The sequence below is a fragment of the Crinia signifera genome, chromosome 6 (assembly GCF_055691185.1).
Source record: "Crinia signifera chromosome 6, ASM5569118v1, whole genome shotgun sequence".
In the NCBI taxonomy this organism is placed as follows: domain Eukaryota; kingdom Metazoa; phylum Chordata; class Amphibia; order Anura; family Myobatrachidae; genus Crinia; species Crinia signifera.
This window is the reverse complement of record NC_139222.1, coordinates 218,844,457-218,855,890: the sequence shown is the minus strand read 5'-3', so window position 1 is coordinate 218,855,890 and position 11,434 is coordinate 218,844,457. Positions and strand designations below refer to the sequence as shown.

At 47.1% G+C, this 11,434-nt stretch overlaps 1 protein-coding gene across 1 annotated transcript; it reads left to right on the top strand.

Annotated features, from left to right (window-relative positions):
* The first annotated feature begins 7,109 nt into the window (after positions 1-7,109).
* On the top strand, positions 7,110-8,500 carry LOC146007211 (uncharacterized). The gene is made up of 2 exons (XM_083145567.1): positions 7,110-7,541; positions 7,621-8,500. The coding sequence occupies exons 1-2, from the start codon at positions 7,412-7,414 to the stop codon at positions 8,187-8,189; spliced, it is 699 nt and encodes a 232-aa protein (XP_083001693.1). The 5' UTR covers positions 7,110-7,411; the 3' UTR covers positions 8,190-8,500.
* The last annotated feature ends 2,934 nt before the right edge of the window (positions 8,501-11,434 follow it).

Here is an 11,434-nt window from a genome sequence, read left to right as displayed (position 1 = left end):
CTCTTGAGCAAAAACTTGACGAGGTTTGCACCTACCAAACTGTTGTGGAACAGGAGATCTCCGAGATCAGATCTGAATTTGAATCCTTTAGAGACCACCTGGAGGATCTCGAGAACAGGAATAGGAGAAATAATATACGGATCCGTAACGTTCCAGAAACAATCTCCAATGAGGATTTACACCCCTATCTGGAAGCTCTCTTCCTTCACCTGGTTCCGGGTATCCCCAAGCCTGAGCTCTTACTAGATCGCGCTCACCGAGCCTTAAGAGCAAAACCCCAACCTCCACAACCGCCCAGAGACATAATCTTGAGATTCCACTACTACACCACTAAAGAGAGAATAATGACGGCGGTGCGTGGAACACCCTCGATCACATATGCAGAATCCCAACTGCTAATTTTTCAAGATTTGTCCCCTGTCACCCTGAAGAAAAGAAGAGATCTGATTAACGTCACAAAGGCCCTCAGGAACCACTCAATCAGATACAGATGGGGATTCCCATTTCAACTGATAGTTACGAAAGACGGAAATACCTATTCAATCAAGACTCCCCAGCAAGGCTTTGAACTGCTGCACAAGTTTGGTATCATTGAAAACATGCCGAACTCCACTCATCCACCAGTTCCACCAGACCGTCTCACCGCTCAAGCCCCCTCCCCAGAGTGGACGAAGAAATGACTACCTTCATTATATCATACCCAGCTTCTCCTACGATCCCTGCCTTAAGCCAATCCCACTATACGATAAGTATCACAGGCTATCTTTAACACAAGCTGTACTGTATATGCTTTTTGAATCTAAAATAATTCTGTAATGTACTGTTTTAGCACCGATATGCTAGGTTTATAGTTGGTTTAATAATCTTGGATATATGCTTTCATACAATGCCGCTACAACTATCTCGTTCAGGAGAAGCTGCTTCAATGATGGACACTAATCACAGACTTTCCAATAGTCTTAATTTTACTGTTAGTTATAACGTTTTAATGATGCTTATATAAGTTCTAAACAGTCTTATGGAATGGTGTCCACTCTCTCACTTTCCCTTCAATGACCCATTCGCACCCCATTTATCCTTCCACCCCTCGGGTGTCCCACCCATCCCAACTGCTCTCCCCTCTTTGCTCCGCGTGAAATACATCTCTCTCATTCTTCATTTCACAACCGAGAACAGCACCCCTTCATCCCGTCTCCTGACTGTTCACCCCGATGCTGCTCATACATTTCCAACTCCTATCCGCCCGACGCCATGCCCCCCCCTCACGGACACAGCCTAGACGGCATTGTCCCTCTAAACCCAGAGTCTCCCCCAATCCTTGAGGGAGCTCGATCTCCCCGCTTTCCCATTTCCTTTCTCCGTCACTCCCACCTCCCCTCCATTTTCCTTTCACTGGGGTGGGGGGGGGGGGGGGGGAGACCGGCACCCTCACTATTAACTATAGTAGCTCCACTCAATTCGATCCACCATGAATTTAAAAATCATTTCCCTTAATGTCAACGGCCTCAACTCACCCACGAAGAGGGCCATGGCCATACAATTTCTAAATAGACGTAACCCAGATATGGTAATGCTTCAAGAAACCCATTTAAAACCGCCACATCCATCAATTTCTTCCAGAAAATATCCCCATACCTTCTACTCTTCAATGTCCGCTAAACTTGGAGGTACTGCTATCCTCATCCACCGAGATCTCCCAATTGACATCGAAAAGGTCATATCAGACGATAAAGGTAGATTCATAATCTTATCGGGTAAACTCAACCAATCACCTATTCTTCTTGCCTCTGTCTATGCCCCTAACACGCAACAGAGCTCCCTCTATTCCATCTTTTTCTCTAAGCTAGCGCAATTTTCTCCATGTCTCACAATTATTGGAGGAGATTTTAATGCCACCTTACAGCCCTCCATAGATAGATCCCATTCTAACTTAACACTTCCCAATCATGTCAAACTTTCTAAACGCCTCCTCACTCACTTAATAAGACACAACCTCTACGACACCTGGAGAGTACTTTATCCTTCATCGCCAGGCTTCACCCATTTTTCCCCCCCACATAATCTGCATTCAAGAATTGATTACATATTTGCAGACACTACGTCCGCTCAAAATTTGATAGACGCGCAAACGATCCCAATTACCTGGTCAGACCACCTGGCCATAGAGCTAAACATCCGCGCCTCTCTACAACCCCCTGCAAGACATTGGCGTATTAATGACTCCCTTCTTCTAAAGCCGGATATCCTGCTAGACCTAACCTCTTTCATTTCAGAATTTTACTCCCTAAATAACACCCCTGACATCTCCCCGTCCATTCTATGGGAGGCCCACAAAGCCACAATTAGAGGCAAATTAATCAGTTTAACTAGTGCACAAAATGTAGCCAAGCGTAAAAAAATTCAAGATCTTGAGGCTTCTCTCACTTCTCTCACACAAGAACATCAGCAGCACCCGAATCAACAAACGTACTTGAGAATCATAACACTTAAAGGCCAATTAAACCAACTCCTCTCGTCTAGGGCCGCCCAAGCTTTATTATGGGCAAAGCAGAAATTTTATGAAAAATCTAACAAAGCAGACTCTTTATTAGCTAACCAACAAACGAACTAAAAACAGAATTATGTCCTTAAAGTGTATGGATGGATCCATTACCTATAACTCCGACACAATGGCGGCCCAATTCCGCTCTTTCTACGAGAAGCTATATAACCTGGACCCCCCTGACTCCTCTACGTCCTCCAGCCTGGAGGATTTGGACGAGTACCTGACCTCATGCCGGCTCCCCAAACTCACCACGTCTCAGGTAGAGACATTGAACACCCCCATCACCACTGACGAGATCCTTGAAGCTATCAAATCTCTACGACGCTCGGCCGCTCCCGGCCCTGACGGTTTCACCAACCTTTATTACAAAAAACTGGCCCATCCTCTCGCCCCTATGCTTACCGCCTTATTTAACTCCCTACTGCAGGGGCTCCCGATCAACGCAGCCACCACCAGGGCTAACATAATAGTTATCCCCAAACCCCGATAAAGACCCGACAGACATGGGCAACTATCGCCCTATATCCTTACTAAATGCAGATCTAAAGCTATATGCCAAAGTTTTAGCTAACCGCTTAGCCCCATTGCTACCTGCACTGGTCCATCCAGACCAGGTAGGTTTCATCCCCAACCGCCAAGCCTCAGATAACACCAGACGTCTAATTGATCTTATTCACGTCGCTAAAGAAAAAACAACGGAGGCCCTGGTGGTGGCTCTCGATGCGGAAAAGGCCTTCGATAGGGTGGCTTGGCCTTTCATCCGAGGCACCCTGTCTCATATGGGTTTCAGAGGTCCATTCCTAGAAGGCATATTAGCCCTCTACAATAACCCCTCGGCCTCTGTTCTGGTGAATGGACTTAAATTAGCCCAATTTAACATCAAAAATGGCACACGCCAAGGGTGTCCACTCTCACCTCTCCTATTTGCGCTAATCATGGAACCTCTCGCCTCCCGGATCCGTAACAACCCAAACATCCACGGTATCAATATAGGTCATGCACATCACAAGATAGCTCTCTATGCCGACGATGTCATACTAACTCTGACCAACCCTCTGACCTCGCTGCCCTCCATTTTTCATGAAACCAAAACATATAACACATTCTCCAATTACAAATTAAATACTTCTAAATCAGAAGCACAAGCTATTAACATCGCTCCAGCCGACCTTTCCACCATCCAAGCAAAATTCCCTCTCCACTGGCAGCCTGATAAAATCAAATATCTTGGGATTTATCTGTCCAGTTCATACAAGGACCTCTACTCGATTAACTTCCCAAGATTATTTACTTCTATTAGATCAGATCTGTCTGCCTGGAAATCGCAATTTATCTCATGGACTGGTCAGATGGCGGCGATTAAAATGATGATTTTACCCCGTTTACTTTATCTCTGGCAAACCCTCCCCGTGCATATCCCAGTCAAGACACTTAAACACCTCCAAAGAGATATCAGCACTTTCGTTTGGGCGGGGAAAAAACCCAGAGTTAAACTGCGCCTCCTACAAAAACCATGCGAGACAGGTGGCCTCGGCCTCCCAGATATCCTCAAATACTATAGGGGCGGTTCACATTGCCTCCTCAATTCTATGGCACGCTCCTCCCTCTCATAGAGTTTGGACACATATTGAAACCTCCTTTATCGCTCATTACTCACTATCCTCCCTCCTATGGATACCTCCCACCTCTCGCCCCACCCCTACCACCCTTATGCCTTCTACTCGCCACACACTTAGGGTCTGGGATCTCTCCACCAAACTCTACAAATTACGCTCTCATCACCCATCGTTAACCCCACTATGGAATAACCCGGCCTTCCCCCCAGGGACGTCTAATAGTGCGTTCAAATATTGGACGAAACATAACATCCTTTTCCCCGCGGATATTGCCCCTACACTGCTCTTTCCTGATTTTGAATCCCTCCGGTCTAAATTCTCGTTCCCACACTCTACTAATATTTACAGCTACGCCACTTCTATATTTCTCTCCCTCGGGCACAATCATCCTTGAAAAAAACGCCCCTTGAAACCCTGTGCAGACAAACTCAAAACATAAAAAACTCATTTCAACTATCTATCAAATACTCGTTTCTGTCAACCAACCCCAAAAGGAAAAACACGAGTCTGACTGGGAAGCCGACCTGGGAGAAGAGCTTAACTTAAACACGTGGTCCAATATCAGAATGGCGATTGCAAAAAGTTCTATTTCAACACAAATTAAAGAAAATGCATATAAGATCTACTATCGTTGGTATATGGTGCCAACCAAATTACATTCTATATATCCTGCCTCCTCTTCCCAATGCTGGAGATCATGTGGCCAAGAAGGCTCTTTCCTTCACATATGGTGGAGTTGCCCAATCATTCAATCCTTCTGGGTGGAGGCCCATGAGTTAATTAGTTTGATTCTGAATATACAAATGCCCTCCTCTCCCTCATTCTCCCTTTTACTAAGACCAATCCCACGTTCCCAACTTGCGACTCAAAAATTGATTAATCACATTCTCAATACAACCAAGTGTTTGATTGCTAAAAATTGGAAAAGTCCTACACCCCCGTCCAAAACCGTCCTAATTAATGCCATTTGGTCCACTTACAAGGTGGAGAAGATTTCCGCATTCCTACATGACTCTATGCCTTCTTTTATCAAAACCTGGTCTCCATGGACAACCCACTTCCAAACTGAGGCTCCGTTGACATTTGTGTAATATTCTGATTTATCTTCCCTAGATGCTCTGTTTGTGGGTGCCGGCTTCTCCCCCCTCCCCTCCCCCTCCCTTGTTCCTCTCCCCTGAGGTTTGATCGCTTTCTTTCTCTTCTCGCTCACAGCCCCTCTCATTACTTCTGTATCTATTCCCCCTGTTCCCTCCTCCTGCTTCCTCTCCCATCTCATTTTCCATCTTGGCTTATTCCCTTTCCCTTCCTCCCCTGTACATCCTTTTGGTTCTCAGACACGATGAGGTCTATTTCGCTTATTATAGATTTGTATTCCCTCAGACCTCTGTCAAATAACAAACCGCACTCAGAGTCATTTAATCAACATCTCTGCTTTAATGGTTTGTACTGTTTTTGGTTTTTTGAAAATGTACCTTGAAAAACTTAATAAAAATTTTTCTAAAAAAAAAAAAAGAAAAAGGTCATGGAAGCATTAATGTACAATTGGCCATTTAATGTGTAAACACTTACATCGTGCAATGCTGGCCCTTATTTGCTGGAGCTTTTCGGGCTGCCGGCGCCTCAGATCAGACCATCGCCGCTCCAGCTGGGCGATGGTCCTGCGCACCTGGGTGCGCGCGAATATGCGCCTGCGGGCAGCGGAATACGCTTGGCGCTTCTGGCGGTTAGTTATGAACGGCCCCGCACGCCCCAGCCTGGTCTCCATAACGGAGACCAGTGTCCTCAGCTCCGCGGGTGAGAAGGGTGCTGCTCTCCCATAGGCCGCCATCTTAGCAATGGCACAATTCAAGCAATCATGTCCTGTCATTGGTTGATCAGAGTGATATTTGGTATTAACTTTATTGTTCATTTTGTCATTAACAGCGTGTATGCGCCACAACAGACATGTGTACACTTACCTTCTACCGGCCCACACTAGAGATGTGGAATGAAATGTACCTAGCATCAAGCCAGTATTTGGACACCTTTCACATGTGATTTGGATGCAAGCACTGATTACTATTGCCTGAGTGGTGGACTGGATTTACATATGGAATGGGTTAGTGTCATTTGTAGTACATACCAAACAAGTGCACAGTACAAATGTACATTCACATATACATTTCATGTCTGACCACAGTTTTAGTTGTTCATTGGTGTACAAATCTGCAATTAGCTACTAAATCAGACTAACTAAGTTTGCCAGGTTTTTTTTTTTTTCGCTGGTAGGGGCGTGGCCTATGCGCCACACGGTCTACGCTGCCGTACGGAACGCTGCCGCACGGAACGCAGGGTGTCGCTGATGTACGCCAATTACAGAAATAGGATATAAAGGTGTGCTAGAAAACTGCAATGTTGTTGCAAACATGGCTGGCTCACAATCTGAAGGAGACCAGGAGTGCCAGGATCTTTTCGAACGCATGGACTCCATCACCTCCTATGTGCCCCTCAGCACAGACCAGCCAGGGGCAGATGAGCAGGCTGCTGGGCCATCCACATCAGCCCAAGCAGCAGCTGGCCCATCTTCTGCCTCAGCAGAATCATTGGGAACACAACAGGTGGCTTACCAACAGAGTAGCCTGGCCAGCACTTCAAGTACAGCGACAGGTGGCCGTGGGCGTGGCCGAAATAGGCCAACGGAGGAACCAAGCAGCAGAAACATGGCATTCGAAGCGCAGGAGCTTGCCATCCTGGTACCCCGCGCACGGGATTGGATCGAGTGTCCACAGGACAGGTTGACACACACAAGGATATGGAAGATTTGGGAGGACATAACTGCGGAGATTAATGCGGTGGCTCCACAAGTTCGTGAGGCGGAGCACGTTAAGAAGAGGCAAGTTCATGTGTGTTACATTTGACCAGTACAAGACCAGTAATGTTTAAAATAGATGTTAGATGGAGATGGGAAATGGCCAGTCACGTTGCTTGGAGCCACAGACATGTTTGCCATGTCATTTAATCGATAGTTATTGTAGGGTGAGTGTGAATGTATCTTCTAAGGGTTGTTTTTATATTTTTATTGAATGTAAGTTGTGTGTAATGAAGCACATGTTGTCATCTGTTGCAGATTGCAATGTTTGCTACAGCAAACATGAGGAGGGACATGTAGTAATATGTCAACTTTGATAGCAGGTGGCACGACTTCAAAACCAACCTCAAGAAGAAATTGACCAAGCGGTGGGAACACAGCCACACCTCTGGGGCTGGCCCCATGCCAGGCCGGCTGAAGCTCACCCCCCTGGAGGAGATGGCAGAGTGCTGCATTGCAGTAGAGGAGGTCCGGGGGGTGAGCAACATGGATAGCGAGGCCCCAGCGGAAGTCTTTGCTGCTTTTGTTGAAGGTAATTATTTGCCATGGCATAAGTAGTTGGTACTAATTTGCTTGGAATGTGTTGTAATTGTAATTTTCTCTTTCACCAGCATCCCCACCGCTTGGTGAAGAATCTCTTGAGGAGGTGACGGAGTCTGTGCCACCTGCCACCAGTGCCAGGCCCGTGCAGCAGCAGCAGCCACCAGCCGACCCCGAATACAACAGGTGGGTGCAGGTGCTTGGCCAGATTCACCAGCAGGGAGACTTGGCATCAGAGCGGATGCGTAGGACCGAGGAGGTCATGCAGGGTTTGGTCAGCACCCAGCAGATTATAGCTGGGAGCCTGCAGGCTATGGCTGAGGCCCAGCAGGGCATGGCTGGCAGCCAGCAGTCAATTGCTGCAAGCCTGCAGGTGCTGGCAGATCAAGCCCTGCGCCAAAATGACCTCCTCCTCCACCATAATGAGCTTATGGTGGAGCTAGTTGCCAGCAATAGGGTCCTATTGTCATCCGTTTCTGGTGCATTACCACCAGCAGCACTCCCTGATGGCAGAGGGGGAACACCATCCCCCCCCTCAGCAGCATCTGCTCCACCTGGGCCACCATCAGAACGTGGCCGTGGCCGAAGAGCTGCTGCACGTGGCAAGGAGCCTACCAGGGCCAAACGTGCCCGCAAATGAACTTGTGTCCGCATTAATCTCCACCCTTATGTCTTCCCAAATCTTTCATTGAGCTGTGTGTGTCAGCTTCCTGTGTCCAATCCCGTGCAGAGGGTACCCACATTTGCCCTCGTTTCGAATGTCTTGTTTGGTTCCCCTGTTGGCCTCTTTCGGCTAGCATTACTGTCTGCTGTACTTGAAGTGTTGGTGCTATACTTTTGTTGTGAAGCCACCTGATGTTTTCCTAATGATTCTGCTGTGGTTCTGTATGTCACAAATTCATTTATTTATTATATATTATTTTTGTACATTCCTGGCATGGTACCTTTTATTTTGTTACGGTTTCCCTTTTTCTTTTTTTATTTATTGTAATAAATGTATATTTTTATCCCGAAATGTGTGATTTAATTGTTACATGTACAAGTGACATGTCTATTTGTATTAGTGATAGTAAGTTCTGTCCATTGGTTGCAGTGTAAAAGTGTGTGAATACTGCAGCATATATGTGTGTGTTTAGTAATGGTCCATTTAAGCTGCAATGGTTCCAATTGAAGCACTGACAAGCGTGTAATTAATGAGTAATGAGTAAAGGAGTGGATTGTATTGTGTTTAGCTGACATTGGTTGAGGTGCGGCCGTCCTGATTAGGCGTTCCGATTGCCTAGTGCATGAACGAGTGGTGTCCGCAAAGCAATACTTGCTTATGGACACCGCATATTTCTAGCCTTTTTGTTCGCGTGCATTCGGTGTGCTGTCCGAATGCACGCCTACCAGAATAAGTGCACTCCCTCGTGCACGCCCATGTTTACGCCCAGTTTAGCCCACTTTGAAACGACGACCCTGTGTAGTTCAGAATGACGCCCATAATACGCCCATATTTCCCGAGTGATTGCGGTGCACATTTCTGTACGGTATTAGTGAGAACAAGTACGGAGACCATGCGTGGCACATGCGCAAAGCGTTCCCCACGCATGCGCAGACGGCTAAAAAACGCCATCCGAAAGTATTCGGAAATTTACGCATCGACCAGAATAAGGCCCTAGATGAGGATTTAAGCTGTGTACACACGGTGCGATTTGGTCGCTGATCGATTTTGGCTTAAAATCACTCAGAGATGGTCGCTGATGAAAAAGAAACTGCCGGGGGAGCCCGGCAGTGGTAATCAGCTGGTCGCAGGAGTATGTTCCTGCGACTAGCGATCACTACAGCAGGGGTAAAAACGGGAGCGCGCACCCGGCGATATATCGCCGGTGCACACTCCCATCGTGGGCAATATGGTCGCTTAGCGACCATATTTCCAGCGATATTATACAAAATCGCCCCCGTGTGTACGCACCTATTCTGTCTCATTTTGACTACAAATCGCTGGTGCACAGTGCATTGTGCACCAGTGACCAGCAATTTTTAGCCATAATCGGAGGACCTTGCTCCTGCGACCAGCGACCATGAAGGGCTGGTAGCAGGAACACGCTCCTGGCGATTTATCTCCAACAGCAAATAAAATCACTGGCAATATGGCCATATTGTCAGCCATATGTGCTGAAATCACCCCCTTGTGTACACAGCTTTAGAACTAAATCCAGACCATTACAAGGCACATGCCTCTATTTTTAATTGACACCTGAGGTGAAATTTAATAGGATGAGAGATTCCGAAAGTGAGAGATTTGGTAAGAAATCCCCATTTTTTGAAGGCAACAATCATTAACTCTGCAAAACCAGTTTTATTTTGAAGTGTAAATGATTAATCTCTCACTTTCTGATTCTCTCATCCTATTAAATTTCACCCCTATAGTGAACAAAAGTGTTTAAATGAAGTGTAAATGGTGGAACTGTGCAGGTATGCCTAGTTTGGCAAGTCCCATTCCCAATAATAAACCTAATTTATCCCATGAAAGAAAAAGCAAGATTTGAGTCAGTGAGATGAGGCACCCCCAACAGGTAAAGCAGTTTCCGACTTCAAAGTCAGGATCATTTATGCCTGGTACACACCAGGACGACTAGGGCCCGATCCCCTCAATCTAGATCCAATTCCGACCAATTGGATGTAGATTGTGTGGTGATTGGGCCCTTTTCTGTCCTTGTGTGGACCGATCCGATGCGCGGTCCCGCGGGTCGGTCGTTATTCAGATCCTACCTGCAGCAGGTAGGATCTGAAGAACGACCATACAGCCGGGTGCGGGTCGCCATCGGATCGGACCCGCTCACGGTGCACATCGTGAGCGGGTCGTGCCCCCCGCATCATCGTGAGCGGGTCTAAAGAAACACTGACGACACGCTCACAATGTGCATCGTGAGCGGGTCATCGTGGTGTGTACCCCACATTAGCTACAAATTAGCCTCACTCTTAAGCCACTTTGAAGCTGCTGTTTTTTCAACCTGACATGTGCCGACAGGTGGTAATTCATGCCCTACCATTCACTAGGGCGTGGTGGGAGAATAAAAGAATGTGCCCGAAGCATTGCGAGCAAAGTGAGCAATGCGAGGGGATCCAGTGCACTTCAAATTGTGTCCATGTCGACTGTGTTGATATTCGGGTAAAAAAAGTGAAAAAACCCATGTCAACCTTTTGACTAGCCCATGTCGACCTAATGCTTGTGTTGACTTAACGTCATGTCGACCTAGATCCATGTTGACCTAGACCCCTGTCGACCTTGGCCCATGCCGACATTGACTCATGTCGACCTTAACCCATGTCGACCTTGTGGTGTCGACCCAATGCTTGTCGACCTAGTTATGGTCGACCCAACAATCCCAACCCGCATGGTCCTGTCTTAAAAAATGTGTAAAAGTTCAAATAAAAAAAAAAATGGCGTGAGGTCCCCCCTCCTGAGCATAACAAGCCCCAGGCTCATTGAGCCGGACCTGGTTACAAAAATATGGGGGACAAAAAAGCGTTGGGGTCCCCCATATGACTGAAACCAGCCCGGACTATTTGGACCGGTCCTGGTTCCAAAAATACAGGGGACAAAAAATCTGGGGATCCCCCATATTTTGAAACCAGCTCCGGGCTCCAACAGCCTTTGGTGTCAGCGCCACAGCCAGGGGACACTTTTACATAAGGTCCCCCGGGCCGAACCATGAGCACTATGGCTGGTCAGCCTGGGGGAGTAAATAAATAAAGGGGTCCCCCCCCAGGCTTTACCCGTCCAGGGCTGAAGCCCGGGGCTATCACCAGCTTCCCTGGCCATTGGACGCCGGCCTGATAGTGTTAAATCATTCATAAATAACATTGCTTTATACAGGTGAACTACAAGTGCCAGAAAGC

Bases quoted from the DNA above. Each gene is read 5' to 3' on its own strand.
- LOC146007211 (XM_083145567.1), top strand. From the start codon at position 7,412: ATGCCAGGCCGGCTGAAGCTCACCCCCCTGGAGGAGATGGCAGAGTGC. The intron at 7,542-7,620 runs GTAATTATTTGC...CTCTTTCACCAG, and splicing joins CTTTGCTGCTTTTGTTGAAG to CATCCCCACCGCTTGGTGAA.